General features: G+C 40.9%; 1 protein-coding gene across 2 annotated transcripts; it reads right to left on the bottom strand.

Annotated features, from left to right (window-relative positions):
• Nucleotides 1-490: 490 nt before the first annotated feature.
• LOC128608509 (involucrin-like) lies at nt 491-8,737 on the bottom strand. 2 transcript variants are annotated; one of them, XR_008386088.1, is made up of 3 exons: nt 7,931-8,737; nt 1,564-1,925; nt 491-1,412 (listed from the first exon to the last, which is right to left on the bottom strand). XR_008386088.1 is itself a non-coding variant. In XM_053626275.1 (2 exons), the coding sequence occupies exon 1, from the start codon at nt 8,451-8,453 to the stop codon at nt 8,037-8,039; it is 417 nt and encodes a 138-aa protein (XP_053482250.1). In that variant the 5' UTR covers nt 8,454-8,737; the 3' UTR covers nt 491-1,925; nt 7,931-8,036. The 2 variants fall into 2 exon arrangements, 1 of the variants encoding a protein (XP_053482250.1); XM_053626275.1 differs by having other exon boundaries at nt 491-1,925.
• Between the last annotated feature and the right edge of the window lie 9,274 nt (nt 8,738-18,011).

Raw genomic sequence — 18,011 nt, 5'->3', positions numbered from 1 at the left:
GATCACCTTTGGGATGAACTGGAACGCCGACTGCTCCCCAGACCTCCTCGCCCAACAGTTCTGAACTCAGTAATGCTCTTGTGGCTGAATGAGCCCAAATCCCTAGAGTCACACTCCAAAATCTATTGGAAAGCCTTCCCAGAAGAGTGGAGATTATTATAACAGCAATGAGGGATGTTCAACGAGCACATCTGAGTGTTATCATCAGGTGTCCTCAAACTTTTGGCTATATAACCTGTTTCCATAATTGACTAGCAAATTATGTGTGCTGGCTTCGGGTTTTCTGTGCTTTGTGTGTTTTGTGATTTCCACACACACTTGGTGAAGGTTTGTTTATCATGCTTATGCCTTCTTTTATATACTTTGGTACTTGGCTGTCTGAAATACCTACACATTACATACATTTTACTATATGGAATATAATTTAATGGCTACTGGTGAGGATATGAATATACTAGGTAATGGAGACAGTGTGTCGTAGTCAGCAGTCAATTGATTCAGAGTCAGAAGGGGCTTCTGTTGAGAACCTGATTTATAATTATGCAATGATGCATGTAAACGTAATTACTTTTAAGACAGAATAGGATTTCTGGGCACATGTCTATTAAGTAATTTTACTAGGAGGATGTCTGTAATGATTAGGAAAGATAAGCTCTGTATAAATCACAGAGATGGTAGTGTCTTCAAAATGTATGCATGGACGTTGTAGCAAAAAATCCTCAAGTACCATATACACATCATATTTAACAGAAATGGATTATTTTGACCTTTATCATAGGCACTTGTTTTAGGAATTATAGTTGGACAAGTTGTGCTTGATCATTAATAGATTACCTGTCCATAATATTTAGTGTAGCTGTGCTAGGATCTCAGTAACTTACCTAAAACCACAAGAAGCCTTGCTTTTCTGAAAACTCAGTTTAAGTGTTGTCTAGAAATGACTGTTCCGAATTCGATTTCTGTTCGATTTTGTTTCTGTAAAAGACGAAAGAAAAGCGTGAGCACTTTACCAACATGTCAGGTCAAGGTTTATTTCCTCAGGTCCTTTTGTAGCAAGGTCTTTCCAGACATAAGAACATGCAGTCTGTAAAAATTACAGCGTAGGACAGGAATAAGTTAAAGTCCCCCGGGAAGTACACAACAAATGATTACGTTATCCGACCTCCCAACGTAAAAAATAATCCAGTCGAAATTGATCTTCATAATTCTGATCTCTATCTTCTGCCCCTTGTGGTTTTAAACCATGTAGGAGTGCTGTGGGATAATCAGAGAGAGGGGTTAGCAATACTTCATCTGATTGTCTTTATCATCTGGGTGTTGTTTAAACAGAGGTTTTATCAGTTGAGATGGTTCTCCTGCAAGAGTTTCACGTAGGCCCCTTGCGGCGCCTTGCAGGAGTGAGCAAACTGCACCTACAATGCCAAATACAAATCGTCTTTAGGATTTTGAGATAGAGTAGATAGCTAATTCAACAGTAGGCACAATGGTAAGCTTTCTTGTTCAATAATGCAACAAAAAAAAATCATTTAGATAGGTAGGAGGACATTGAAAGGGATTCCTTACCCCTTTCCATGCATCCCCTCAATCTTCAACCATATGGGTGTTCAGGGATCCTCATTCTAGATGTTAAATATTACAATTCTACACAGCAGTGTTAAATCATCTCCTGAATATTCAACCACATGGGCGTTCAGGTTACCTAGATATTGGAAAGGCGTTAGCCCGCATCCACTGTCTTGTTATCAGAAGAGGACTAGGCACTGGGTTACCTAATTCCTTTCCTTTTCCTCTGCCCCTCCGCTCCTCCTTGCCCAAGCAACCCTTCGCTATCCCGGATGAACCGGAACATTTCTGGTGGTGAAAATTCCACCTTGAAGAAGTTGAGAGAGTCCAGATACTCAATCAAAATAGGTGTTTATTATGCCCTAAAAAAGAGAGACAGTATACTCTCAGTGAATCTGATACTAGAGGAATTCAAGTAAAGGACTGACCTAAAATCATAGATACATCACTTCATATACTTATATAATTCTAACACATGATTGGTTATACAGTAGAGAAATGGAGGATCTACATCCATTATTGGTAAAAGATCACATCAGTTCAACAAAGGAGGAATAAAGACAGTGTTACTGGATTGTAACTTAAAACTAGCACAAACTGGTTTCTTCTACAGTGCCAAGAAGTCAGAAGCTAAAACCTTGAGGATGTGATAATAGGAAAACCTTGCATCAGATGTGGGGTCACTGCAACCTCGAAAATACAACAGAGATTAAAATCCTGAGCTAAATATGTGTGCAGACGATCACCAAGTACAAACTGAAGTCAAAACATAATACAGATACAGAATAATACTCTAAGAAAAAATTCGACTTCACCAACCCATATGCTAACTTTTAGCAAGTAAAAATACGCTGAATAAAGGCAAGTTTATCTAGGATTTCTCATCAGTGAATCTAAACACATACACGAGATTTATTTTTAAGTCGATTTATAGACAATTTTACTAATCTCAAGTATGAAACTGTTTTATTCCACTGGCAGACAATTTTGCTTAGTTCAAGAATTTATACCTGGCAAACAGAGAGGAAGAATATGAGAGAATGAGAGGGGAAGAGAGAAGGAGAAAATAAAAGGAAAGAAGAGTGAGAAATGGAGAGGCGGGAGAGATGAAGTTGAAAAAAGAGAGGGGGTTCGATGGAAGATATGGGGAAAAGAGGAAATTAGGCGACGGTTGAGTCATTCTGGGATAAACCAAGAGATATAGAGAGAGAAAGAGAGAAGGCGAGGGATGAGTGGAGGGGAGAGGTGGACAGAGTAATGCAGAGAGGAGGATGAAAGTAAATAAGAGGGATAGAGGGAGAGTGAAGTATGGAGGGAGGTGTTGTTGAATGTGGCTGTTCAGCAGACTCAGCATGGAATGTCATTGTGTTTATGCGTGTGTGTGTGTGTACATGTCTACATTCAGCAAGTCCTGTTTATGCCCAAACACAGATACACACACACACACACACACACACACACACACACAAACACAGCGCTCTCTGGCAAAAGGGAATTTAATCTCAATGGGACTCACCTTGAAAAATAAACAATAGATAACTGTCTCTCTCTCTCTCTCTCTCTCTCTCTCTCTCTCTCTCTCACACACACACACACACACACACACACACACACACACACACACACACATTCCCTTGTAGCACTATTCCAACTGACAGTGTAGTATGTTATGGTTACTAATCTCACACAGTAACCTACTGAGCTGCCCAGTGGAAGCTAAATGTGCTAATATTTTAACCTTAGTGCAAATAGAAAGAATGTTGAGAGTAAAAACGTAGACGTAGATTAAAATACAACCAACAGACAAGAAGCTTTGTTTGAGGCTGCAATTCAAAAGACATTCTATTGTGCTTGTAGTATACTAGGTAGCATGTCCAATGGTATCATGTTATACCCTATGCAATGAGCATATCTCATGGGTGGCTCACATGGCATGTCAGAATGTGGATAAAATACATTTTAACAAATAAACTAAGGCATAATTCTTGTGCCCGATGCTTCCTGGGACAGGCTTCAGGTTCCCCCGCGACCCTGAAGAAGGAGTAAGCGGTAGAAGGTGGATGGATGGATGGATGGATGGATGGAGTAAGGCATAATAATTTTTTGAAAATGTAAAGTTTTGGGGACTGAATTGTTGGTTTGGTTTGGCAAACATCTTCTAAAAATGCCATCACATACAAATATTTTCTTTAAAACAGCAGCAAATACCAATATACAGTAATCCATTAAATACCAAGATCATCATTTTCTATAAAATACCACCAAATACCAACATCCACCATCAAAAACCAACATTGGGCATTATATACCATGATTCACCATCGACAATCAACATTTTCAATAAAATGCCATCAAATACTAACATTCACCATCAAAAAATAACAGTCATGATTAAACATCAACATGTGTCAACATTTTCTATAAAACACCATCAAACACCAACATTCACCATCAAACATCTACATTTTCTATAAAACACCATCAAACACCAACATTCACCATCAAACATCTACATTTTCTATAAAACACCATCAAACACCAACATTCACCATCAAACATCTACTTTTTCTACAAAACACCATCAAACACCAACATTCACCATCAAACATCTACATTTTCTATAAAACACCATCAAACACCAACATTCACCATCAAACATCTACATTTTCTATAAAACACCATCAAACACCAACATTCACCATCAAACATCTACATTTTCTATAAAACACCATCAAACACCAACATTCACCATCAAACATCTACATTTTCTATAAAACACCATCAAACACCAACATTCACCATCAAACATCGACATTTTCTATAAAACACCATCAAACACCAACATTCACCATCAAACATCTACATTTTCTATAAAACACCATCAAACACCAACATTCACCATCAAACATCTACATTTTCTATAAAACACCATCAAGCACCAACATTCACCATCAAACATCTACATTTTCTATAAAACACCATCAAACACCAACATTCACCATCAAACATCTACATTTTCTATAAAACACCATCAAACACCAACATTCACCATCAAACATCTACATTTTCTATAAAACACCATCAAACACCAACATTCACCATCAAACATCTACATTTTCTATAAAACACCATCAAACACCAACATTCACCATCAAACATCGACATTTTCTACAAAACACCATCAAACACCAACATTCACCATCAAACATCTACATTTTCTACAAAACACCATCAAGCACCAACATTCACCATCAAACATGTACATTTTCTATAAAACACCATCAAGCACCAACATTCACCATTAAACACCAACATTCAGCATTAAACACCACCATTCACCATTACGCACCAACAGTTACCATTAAGCACCAACAGTCACCATTAAACACCAACATTCACCATTAAGCACCACCATTCATCATTACGCACCAACAGTTACCATTAAGCACCAACAGTCACCATTAAACACCAACATTCACCATTAAGCACCACCATTCACCATTACGCACCAACAGTTACCATTAAGCACCAACAGTCACCATTAAACACCAACATTCACCATTAAGCACCACCATTCATCATTACGCACCAACAGTTACCATTAAGCACCAACAGTCACCATTAAACACCAACATTCACCATTAAACACCAACATTCACCATTAAACACCAGCAGTCACCATTAAGCACGAACAGTTACTATTAAACACCAACAGTCACCATTAAGCACCACCATTCATCATTACGCACCAACAGTTACCATTTAGCACCAACAGTCACCATTAAACACCAACATTCACCATTAAACACCAACAGTCACCATTAAACACCAGCAGTCACCATTAAACACCAACATTCACCATTAAACACCAACATTCACCATTAAACACCAACAGTCACCATTAAACACCAGCAGTCACCATTAAGCACCAACAGTTACTATTAAACACCAGCAGTCACCATTACACACCAACAGTCACCATATACAGTAACACCAACGTCTTCTACCACTATTAACAACATTTCCTATCAAATTAAACAGCATCAAACACCAACATTCACCATCAAACATCTACATTTTCTATAAAACACCATCAAACACCAACATTCACCATCAAACATCTACATTTTCTATAAAACACCATCAAACACCAACATTCACCATCAAACATCTACATTTTCTATAAAACACCATCAAACACCAACATTCACCATCAAACATCGACATTTTCTACAAAACACCATCAAACACCAACATTCACCATCAAACATCTACATTTTCTACAAAACACCATCAAGCACCAACATTCACCATCAAACATGTACATTTTCTACAAAACACCATCAAGCACCAACATTCACCATCAAACATGTACATTTTCTATAAAACACCATCAAGCACCAACATTCACCATTAAACACCAACATTCAGCATTAAACACCACCATTCACCATTACGCACCAACAGTTACCATTAAGCACCAACAGTCACCATTAAACACCAACATTCACCATTAAGCACCACCATTCATCATTACGCACCAACAGTTACCATTAAGCACCAACAGTCACCATTAAACACCAACATTCACCATTAAACACCAACATTCACCATTAAACACCAGCAGTCACCATTAAGCACGAACAGTTACTATTAAACACCAACAGTCACCATTAAGCACCACCATTCATCATTACGCACCAACAGTTACCATTAAGCACCAACAGTCACCATTAAACACCAACATTCACCATTAAACACCAACAGTCACCATTAAACACCAGCAGTCACCATTAAACACCAACATTCACCATTAAACACCAACAGTCACCATTAAACACCAGCAGTCACCATTAAGCACCAACAGTTACTATTAAACACCAGCAGTCACCATTACACACCAACAGTCACCATATACAGTAACACCAACGTCTTCTACCACTATTAACAACATTTCCTATCAAATTAAACAGCATCAAACACCAATACTTTACACCACACACAGAAAAAACACACCAGCTTAATGTATTTGGGATTGATGGAGAATGTTAGATTGATGAATGCAGATGATAATAAATATCCAGTCTTTATTCATATTCACCAGCCTGGAGCTCCCACAGTGCACGAGGGAATTAAACGTCGTCCTGCTCAGGGGATTGATAGAGCAGACTCATCTCAAAGCAAACATAACCCTGGGCGAGTTAAAGCCACTGCAATTACAGAGGACCTGAATTTACTGTAATGCCATTTAAATTGCCATTTTGAGGGAAGCAGTGGGATGTAAATCAGTGGCTTGTGTCTCCAGTGAGAAGGGCCAGTGTGTGCGTGCGTGTATGTGTGTGTGTGTGTGTATGTGTGCATTCTAATGTACATGGCCACTAGGACATTTTACATTTTGGTTTAATAATTGTCTAACCTTTTATGACTCATCTCTAATATTATCATGGGGTTTTTTTCTGTCTCATTGGGCAGTAATTTAACCAAAGAAGAAGCAGGCCTTGTATGCAGGGATTCGTGTAATCTCTCTAAGCATATTGAGGATCTTTGTTCTTAGATTTTTTTTTAAAGTACTAAGGGTTTATTTACATTTTTTTTTAATTTCTATTTATTAGAAATTTAGCTCTAGTAGAGTACTGTAACCACAACAGGAACAATGACTATAATCTAGAATATCAAATATACCATCTTTACCACAGTGTACCACAAATATGACACTATGGCCTTGTCCACAGTGAATACAGGAATTTGTTTAACACACATCTGGTTTCCTCTAAAAATGGAAATTTTTCAGACAAAAATATATTTTTTTAATATAGAAACAGTGCTACACTGCAAATGTATCATAGCAAGTGAAAATACTGTGTGTTGAATATGGGCAAATTTATCGAATTTTTCTGTCATGTATCAGGAAACTCTGGACTCCAGTTCCCATCAGCCACTGCACTGCACTACATGTCACATGACCACCTGCACCTGATTCACGTTTCTGTTAATGAGCACTCTTGTATATATAGCCATTGTCTGCACTGTTTCTTGGTCTTTTGTTGTCTTAGACTTCCGTTCTTCATGCCATAGTGTCTTGCCTCATGACATAGTGTCTTGCCTAGTTGTCTTAGTGTCTTTGTTTTGTTCTTTGATAGTTTAAATAAAGGTTGTATACTGCGATTGCTTTCGAGCCCATCCTTGATTTGTGACAGAATGAAAGACCTTCAATCGGAAGCAGCAGTTAGCCAGGATGGACAACTGGGTATCAGGATGCCACCGATGTAAGTGGAGTACTTCGCCATGCTATGCCAAGAGGCGGAGGAGTAACAAGCTGTGCTACGAAAGCAGCAGGTCGCCAGGAATTACCTGGCCTTCAACTCACCTCCCATGTTGATGAAGGACTATGCCATGCCACGCCAACAGGAGGGGGAGTCTGTGGTCGGGGCTAATACCATCTCCCACCCTCCCTCCCCTATTATGGATCTTGTTCAGCCTGCCCGCTCTGCTGAGGACGTCGCTCCGCCTTCCTGCTCCGCCGAGGACGTCGCTCCGCCTTCCTGCTCGGCCGAGGACGTCGCTCCGCCTTCCTGCTCGGCCGAGGTCGTCGCTCCGCCTTCCTGCTCGGCCGAGGTCGTCGCTCCGCCTTCCTGCTCGGCCGAGGTCGTCGCTCCGCCTTCCTGCTCGGCCGAGGTCGTCGCTCCGCCTTCCTGCTCGGCCGAGGTCGTCGCTCCGCCTTCCTGCTCGGCCGAGGTCGTCGCTCTGCCATCCTGCTTTACGGAGGATGTCGCTCTGCCTCCATGTTCCGCTGAAGACATTGTTCCTCTTCTTTGCTGCGCGCCGTATGTCACTCCCCCTTCCTGCTCCACGGAGGACATCGTTCCCCCCTCATGCTCCACGGAGAGCATTGTTCCTCCTTTTTGCCTCGCGGAGAACCTCACTCCTCTCCCTGGCCTTGCGGAGAACTTCGCTCCCCTCTATGGCCTCGCGGAGGAAGTTGTCCCGTTCTCCTGCAATGCAGACTTCTCTCTGAGTCCAGGCCCGCTGAGGGCGTTGCACCTTTTTTTTTTTTTTTTGCTCCGCTGAGGAGGCCGCTCATTCTCCTGGTTCTTCTGGGGACATTTTGCCCAGGGGGCCTGGACCGCCAGATGGAGGGGGTGCATGTTTGGGTGCTCTGAGAGTAGCACCCTTGGGGGGGGGGGACTTCTGTCATGTATCAGGAAACTCTGAATTCCAGTTCCCATCAGCCACTGCACTGCACTACATGTCACATGACCACCTGCACCTGATTTCACGTTTCTGTTAATGAGCACGTGTGTGTGTGTGTGTGTGTGTGTGTGTGTGGCTATTGTCTGCACTATTTCTCAGTCTTTCGTTGTCTTAGACTTCCGTCCTTCATGTCATTGTGTTTTGTTTCATGCCATAGTGTCTTGTCTAGTTGTCTTAGTGTCTTTGTTTTGTTCGTTGATAGTTTAAATAAATGTTGTATACTGCGTATTGCTTCCGAGCCCATCCTTGATTCGTGACATTTTCTAATTATCGGATTATTATAAAGTAAATATATTTATTTGATTAATCAGTGTGTTTTCAGATGCTTTAGTCATTAGAAATGATTATTTTTAGAAATACAATGAAGGCTTACAATTAGAAAAAAAAATTATGTACTGATGGAACAAGTCTTTTCCAAGCTTGAAATGAGTAAAAATGTCTAGAAATGGGTTCAATAACCATGTATCTGGTGTATTATAATCATTACTTTAAGTTACTTAATGATTTCAATACATTTTCTAATTACTCTGAGATACTAAGGCATATTCCTGAGAAGTGTTCTTGTTATTGTAACGTAGTCTGGCGTCCAGCTGTCAGACGATTGGATAATTGAGAATCCATATGGTGAAAATAGGGACTGTCATAATTTCAACTAATACTGTCATTATTCTGAAATACACAAGGTGTCATTTTGAGATACGATGACATACTCTTGCGAAACCTTTTTGGTCCATTCATTCGCTGATCTCCAATAAGCACTTTATCCTGGTCAGGCTCATGGTAGATCCGGAACCTGTCCCAGGAACACTGGACACAAGGCGGGAATACAGTGTATATATCCTGACTGGGATGCCAGTCCATCACAGGGAACCTTACACACTCGTTCACAAGTTGTGGTAATTTAACATCACCAATTAACCTACTGGCGTGTTTTTGTGAGGTTGGAGGACACCGGAAAACCTGCAGGAAACCAATGTGGACACGGGGAGAACGGGAAACTCCGTATATACAGGAACGCAAGCTCACGATCGAATCAGGGAGCATCAAGCATAATTTCATGAAAATGCATCATTATGATGAGAATCTTGTTGAAAGTTTGAGACACTTTCTAATTATTAAGGCATATGACTTGATATTATGACTTGATACATGGCTTCACAATCACCGTTGGATCGTTGAGAAGCCATATGGTGAAAAATGGAGACAAGTTTCCTGCAATAAAGGTTTATTGGAATGTGGGTAGGGACTGTAACTAAATACGTCTCTCATGCTTCTTTCTTCGGGCGAAAACAGACTTGCCTGGGGTTGTTTTTTTTTTCATGAAAAGGTGACAAGGACTTCAGTGATGCATCTTTCAGGTTAGACATGCTGCTATGCAAAAACATCCTGTATGTCTGGATTAGAAAAAGCAAAATTCATAGCATTTTGAAATATCCATGATAAAAAGTTTTTTATAGTATATTGCAATCTGTCATATAGCTATTTACTAGCGCATGCATACTAGTACAGTAGCTATTTACTCATGGCTGTATATCATTGTATGAAACGTACACTGTGTACAGACCTTAAGTGAAATGACTTCAGCCTGCTGTGCGCCATGTAATGCAGCATACTGTATCTCTGCACACAGCAGTGGTGTGTCTACGAGTGAGAGAGCACCAGAGGATTGCACTTCTTCCTCCAAGGAAGCAAATGCTGATTGCATTTAAAAAGCTTCCTGTCTGCAATTACCTCTCTCTCTCTCTCTCTCTCTCTCTCTCTCTCTCTCTCTCTCTCACACTTTCTCTCTTTCTCCCCTACACCGCTTGCAGAAAATAAATATTGACTTCCTCTATTTCCTCCCTGTCTCCTACTCTCACTCTCGATATCTCACTATCTCGCTGTCTTTCTCTTTTTGCTCAAACACACACACGCCGTAGGGAATAATGGATGCTGAGTGAAAGAGATCAGTGCTGAGCATCAGAGCTAATAGCTAAAAGCTTTTTTATTCTTTAGAATGCAGCAAGTGGGGAAGTGTTTGTGCGTTAAAAAAAAAAAAAAAAAAACAAAGAAAAAAAAGGCATGTAATTCACAGACGCAATAAGCTACGCAGTGCAAACTGGATGCGGTTAATCACACTACAGCCCAAACCAATCGTGGGTGCAAACTCGACGTGGGGTTTTGGGGGATATCTAACACCCCAATTGCAAAACAAACAGTTTTTTAAAACGGCAGTTTTTTACAAATAAGTTCTTTGTAAGTCTTTAGTAGTCACTAAAGGCATAATCACTGTGTTTTCCTCAGTGGTACTTTATTATAGCTAATGAACTTTTGAGGTTAGCAACTGCTAGGTAGCTATTTTGTCGATACTGTGACATATGTTACCTTTGAGATACGTCTCACATTTCCTCATAGACGTCTTTTTAAAGGTCAAGAGATTAATGACTTATATGCATACACACAACTTTAGACCGAACTTGCTAGCTAGCTAACCACTAGTCTGCTAGCTAGCTGTGTAATGGTTGATCTCTCCATGTAAGGCAATTTATTTCCATCTGTTACTGCTGATTTATTAGTAAAATATCAGTGTTCCCAGGGACAGATTAACAACCTCATTGGGTGCTTTTCCAAGAACGCAGGACTGACTAGCCATTAGGTAAGTGGTGGATCAGTAGTTAAGGCGCTATGTTACGTGTCAGAAGATCAGGGGTTCAAGCGTTAGCACTGACAAGCTACCATGGTTCGGCCCTCGAGAAAGCGCCCTTAACCCTATCTGCTCCAGGAGTGGTGTGTCATGACTGACTCTGCACTCTGACCCAACCAGTTTCCTATCAAGTTAGGATATGCGAAGAAAATCATTTCATTGTGCTCTAATGTATATAGCACAAATGGACGTAAAGGCATGGAATCAGAAATAAATAAATAAATTCGGAAATGTTATTGTTGTGTGACTCTGAGTTTGTAACCAATGAGCAGTCAGTTCAGGTCCTAACTGTTTTTAATTGGCACTAAATAAGTTTATAGGAACGTGGCTAACCATAAACCCACATTATTTAAATCATTAAAATGATTCCAGAGAAGGATTTTTTTCCCTAATGGGTTGGATTAAAACGGACTCTGAAAAAACGAAAATAGGCCAAAGAAGATTGCATTGGTTCAGGTGTGGTAGGGTGAGGCGGGGTCTCTGCACAGGTTATTACCCATGGGCCGTTAGTAAGTGTATTTATGCCACTCCGCTTGGCTTGTGACATGTTAACCTGCAATTCTAAGCTATGGTAACGTATGTTTCAATGCTTCTGGCTTTTTTACTGGCTTAAACCTTGGCCGGTGTTACTGGATTTTGAGGATTGCTGGTGTTTGGACCACAGCTATGGATTTTGACAGGGAAATTTCAAAAAGAACAAATAAAGACTCAGCGCACATACAATATCAAAAGACACGAAAGATACAAAAGACATTAAAACTATGAAATAACACATATTGTTGGGTGCACGGTGGCTTAGAAGTTAGCATGTTCGCCTCACGCTGCCAAGGTTGGGGGTTCGATTCCCGTCGCGGCCCTGCGTGTGCAGAGTTCGCATGTTCTCCTCGTGCTGCAGGAGTTTCCTCACCCAGTCCAAAGACATGCATGGTAGGCTGATTGGCATGTCCAAAGTGTCCGTAGTGTATGAATGGGTGTGTGAGTGTGCCCTGCGATGGACTGGCACCCTGTCCAGGGTGTACCCCGCCTTGTACCCCATGCCCCCTTGGATAGGCTCCAGATTTCCCATGATCCTGAAGGATAAGCGGTATAGAAGATGGATGGAATAACACATGGAATTATGAAGTTACCAAGAAAAGTGTTTTTAAGATGCGAAAAATATATATTCACTCTTGTCTCATCCTTTTGACTGGCAGTTTGACTGGCATCCTAATGACTAAAAGTATTTCATATTTTACATGTAACCCTGATCAAAATGGAGAACATTTCATACATCTTTTTAGAACAGGAAGTTGCATCATCAGGGACTTTTTTACCATCACTCCTAGGACATAATTACATTTTCTCACTTCATTTTCTGTACTTTTATAGAAATTTCAGCATTGGTTGCATTTTTCGTGCTCAACCATCCATCCGTTTTAGCAAAAGAATGTCACAATGGGAATACACTGACATGCCGGATATAGTATAATATCATCCCAGTCTGTGATGTTCCTGTGAACTTTCTGTGAGCACTTGAGGTGTTATGAACATTTTGTGTGTGTAGAATAATGACCTATATTTCCTGATTCTGTTAAGATTAAGGCTAAATCAAGGTAGAGGAAGTGGAACGGGGTTTTCTGGTGTGAAAGGACGCTGCAGGCACTTTTTTTGCTTAGCATGAAAAAGCTTCTCGTGTACTAATAATCTGCTTAGAGTGGAACAGAGTAAAAGTTCATAGAAGCATTCATCTGTTTTTAAATAAGAGATGTTTAAAAAGAAGAAACGGATAAACATGATTTTGTCATTTGTAATGGAGAATTTTTTAGATTCCTAATTTAGTTTTAATGCCCCTGTGTATTTCAGGTTAGTCATAGTATATATGAAGATTTTTTTTTTCTGTATCTTACACATTTTATTCCTTATTTGTCCATAACCGCTTACCCAGTTACCTTTATGTACCTGTGTGTATAGGTACAAAATGGGAGTACAGTTTGGACAGGCTACCAATCTCTTAGTATCTCTGACTAACACACTCACTAACACTTCAGGGCAGTTTTGAGTAGCTAATCCATCTGCCGACATGTGAAGAGATCAGCATCAAAACCAGAACCCTGGAGCTATGAGGCAGCAACACTACCTGCTGTGCCTCCATGCCTCTCTTTTGATGCATTTTAGTTTCGCTTTTTGTAATGATAGTTCAGAAACCTTCCTTGTATCCCTGAATACATGATTATGGCATCTAGGGCTCAGTATTAAAGCTCCTGGATGTGGGATCTGGGACATTTGAGGTTATTTGTGGATTTACCTCTCTGGATAAAAGAAAATCGGAAGCTAGTCACGAGAGAATATTCTGTGTTGTTGACTGTGCTGCATCCTTGTGACAGGAGAAGAAAGTCAATAGGCGATTAAGGAGAATTCAATCCACAAGATTATGCGTTAAATAGTATACCTAAATAATAATATGGGTCTGTGAACACCACATAGAATCACCTGGATACATTCTTGTGCGTACACTATATGATACTGTATTTGCAGTAAATACCGCTGTCATATATCTGTCTTTCCCTAGAATCTTATATCTAAGATCTAACTAGCATACTATTCAAACCTGCGGAACTGCAATGGATGGTGAGGATCACCTGGATAACATATGCCAACAAGGACAAATGGAACTAACCGTAGGACTAACCAAAAAGAGGATCAGAGATTACCGCGACACTCACACCACTAGGAGGTACAAGATTAACATTGTAGAACTGCGAGAAAGTGCACAGTGACACCAAGACAGCAGCAGCACAGCTCCTGGAGTGGCATGGCACTAAATCACGCCCAAGAGGTGGAGACTGTTTGTAGAGTGGCATGCCACAGTAGGGACTGGTTGTCCAGCTTGTCTGTAGGCCATGGTGATGACATCCGTTACCCAGTGGGCCAGACTCTGCTTAGACAAGGGAGCCTCTTGTGTCTTGGGTCTGAGGCTCAGACGGCTGCTGTCTGATCTGAATAGTACTGTAGGACGCAAACGGGGTACAGTAGAGAATCATCTAAGGGTTTGCGCTCATGGAACGCTGCAAGGTCTAGTGACTGATTCCCAATGTTGGGTAATATGACCTTTGGCAGGAATCCCGAATTCGACCACTAGAGCTTCTGGCCACCACCTTACTGCCAGGGCATGTAGTCCTCCCAGTGTTTTTGCTGAATTGGTCACTAAGTAAAAGGCAGTTTCCAGAGGGTCGAGTTTTGAGGCATTTTGCACAGACTCGTTCTGGACCTTAAGGGACTCTGAACAAAACAGGAGATCCCACACTGGATTCCTCTGGAAACTTGGTAGATGGAGACACTTCTCCCTTTTGAAAGGTTATCAAAAGTTTATGAAACCATCATGACGTGGTGAACTGAGATGGCAGCTGCATACAATTTTAACATACTGTAGAGGCAGACTTGGTGCTGTCTAGCAGTCCCTGGAGAAAATGGGAATGCTTAAGGGGAAACAAGATCCATGTACTCTTGCATTCAAAGGTGTTTTCCTTGACTGCTATGTTGAGGTCCTTAGTTAGCAAGTCATACTGTGAGCAACACATTGCAATGTAAAAAGAACTTAATGACCACATGGACCCTCCACAGTCCTGCCTGGTTGATGTGTTCTGAACTTAGAGGGGACACATGACCCCTGTACCCCTGTGGTACCGCATTGCATCTCAGCATGTAAAACAACCATCCAAGCTGACTATCTGTCTCCAGACCTATTTTGTTGGAAAAGCTTTGCATCTCTTCATCTTGCAGAAACATGGACACGTGATGTTTGGGTGGAGCTGAAGGCTGATAAGCCAAAGAGTTGAACTTCAGAAACAGTATGTGTTCTAATAACAGTATTTGTTCAATAAGTATCACGCTGGTCCACCAGTTCTGAGGTAGCATGGCTTAACCTACATCTGGCATCTTTAGCCAATGAAAAAGGAGGGTCTTTAAGAATTAGTTAAGCCGTATCCAATATGGAATTATATGATAAGCAAAATTCTTCTAAACAAACAAGTAAGGACCACTACCTTCTGATCTTTTTCCATCATGCTTCTGTTCAAGCAAAAACTAAATTCTCTTGATGTAATCTAGTTACTGCCCAGTAAGCAATGTTTTCAGCTCTGAAGCGTCCTGTCACCGGCCTTGGCCCTTTAGCGATAGGGCCTATCCCATGAGGAAACAGCCGCATACTATGGGCCTGAGGGTAGAATTATCCCTGCCTAAGGTTTGTGCTCAGCAAGCAGCTCCTGGCAGGTGCTGAAGCATGGAACCAGGGATTATGGGAACTGGCCCAAAGAGCACCCCTAGTACACAGGACAGATTACATAAGCTTATTTTGCTTATGTACGCAAATCTGGCAGAACATGCATAGACCAGGTTTGCTGAGACTTGCCCAACACCCTGGCTTAGGAGTCCCTTTGCTAGAATTAAGGTATCAAGCAGTTCCCCCACAGCGGGATCAGTGTCTCTAGTTTGGAGTGAACAGTTTGACATTTTCTTCTGCTTTTGTTTTCTAGTTTTCTAGTTTCTTTTTGTGTGTGGAAATCCCGAATCCTACTGGTGCATTTACACAGAGAAGGATTGCGTCACTTGTTCCTTTTTTGAAGAAGCTTTGCTGCATTTGTTATGTGCATATTCAGTGTGACATATTTATGATTATTACTGGGATGCCTGCACTAACTAGGGTAAAGATGAACATGACAGGGGTTTATTATCCAACACAATGACAAAATAGTTCAACACTTAAACGTTCCAATAAGGAGCTTCAATAACAAAAGGATTTGATTGTCTGAATGTGTACCTCATTCATAAAAGGCGCTGCAGCCCTGATGACAAAAGAGGAGACTTGAACTTGACAGATTGTGAATTAAAACACAGCTTTGATGACAAGAATTGAAGCATATGAACATTTGAATATGTTGCCCTGATGCCGGGTTTGATTATTCTGTTGTGCAGCTGTGCAGCTAATTAGGTTTGAATGTTTGAATAATTAGCTTTGATGGCAACCGAATCTGAAGGCACGTATGACAAAAATTTTCACATTTAAAATGTTTACCTTCAAACTATGAAGATTTAAATCTAGCAACTTAAGTAACTATTGAGTTGCATTTTCAGTGACAAATGTTCAATGTTTCAATGTCAAAATAGACAATAATATTTACCAGATCCAGACCGAATCACTTCACATGGTCTACTGCTGCTCAGGACTATCAACAGCATTTACACTATCAATACTATTGTGCAATCAGGTCTAGATTTCTGTAGTGTTTTGAGTATAGTTTGTAAATGTATTGTTTATTACTACCTACAGTCTGTTGTCTGGATTTATTGCATTCATTAATTTCGCACTGTCTGTCACTGTGTTACATATCCTCATTTCTGATGCTGTTAAATGCAAAGTGTAGCATTGTGATTCTTGAGGAACTATATGTAATTTCTTACTTCTGTCTTTGATGAGCGGAATGGCATGAAATCCTGTTTGACTTGACTTGAAAACCCGAGTAATAACTGAACTGAGTAATAATGATAATAACTGAGCATGTTATTATCATTACATACCTGGCTACTTGCAAATATTTAAGGTGAACATGAAACATACATAAATATACACCTCCAGGGTCGGGGGTTCGAGTCCTACCGTGGCCCTGTGTGTGCGGAGTTTGCATGTTCTCCCCGTGCTGCGGGGGTTTCCTCCGGGTACTCCGGTTTCCTCCCCCAGTCCAAAGACATGCATGGTAGTCTGATTGGCATGTCCAAGTGTCCGTAGTGTATGAATGTGTGTGTGCCCTGCGATGGATTGCCCGATGGTCCCTGGGATACTCTCCAGGTTCCCCGTGACCCAGAAAAGGATTAAGCGGTATAGAAGATGGATGGATGGATGGATGAAACATACATAAATATAAACCTCCAGGGTTGGGGGTTTGATTCCCGCCGCTGCCCTGTGTACATGGAGTTTGCATGTTCCCCCTGTGCTGCCAGGGTTTCCTCCGTGTACTCCGGTTTCCTCCTCCAATCCAAAGACATTTGAACTGTGGACAATTTGGAAATGCCGATCAGCCTACAACACGGCTGACTGGCATTTCCAAATTGTCCACAGTGTGTGAATGTGTGTGAGATTGTGCCCTGCGATAGGTTGGCACCCCGTCCAGGGTGTCCCTCGCCTTGTTCCACGAGTTCCCTGGGACAGGCTCCAGGCTCCCCCATGACTCGGTGTAGGATAAGCGGTATGGAAAATGGATGGATGGATGGATGGATGGATGGATTTCGTTTCAGATTTAGTAAGTAATAAACAAGCTGAAACAACATGAGAGGAACCAAACTCAAATGATAATAATCATAATAATAATGTGCCTGGAGCACATTAGTACAGAAGATCCTCTTGCGCTCACTTAATTCACCAGCTGTTCAGTTATGTCCTTTTCGTTTGTGTTGCGTTTAGATCAGATGTGTCTTTAGTCAGCTTTTATTACTTTTTTTCTTTTGCCGATATGGAAATGCAGACTGCAGTTCCTGCTGTGAT

Source organism: Ictalurus furcatus, chromosome 6, assembly GCF_023375685.1.
Source record: "Ictalurus furcatus strain D&B chromosome 6, Billie_1.0, whole genome shotgun sequence".
Lineage (NCBI taxonomy): Eukaryota > Metazoa > Chordata > Actinopteri > Siluriformes > Ictaluridae > Ictalurus > Ictalurus furcatus.
The sequence above is the reverse complement of the archived record's forward strand: the minus strand, read 5'-3'. Positions and strand labels throughout refer to the sequence as shown.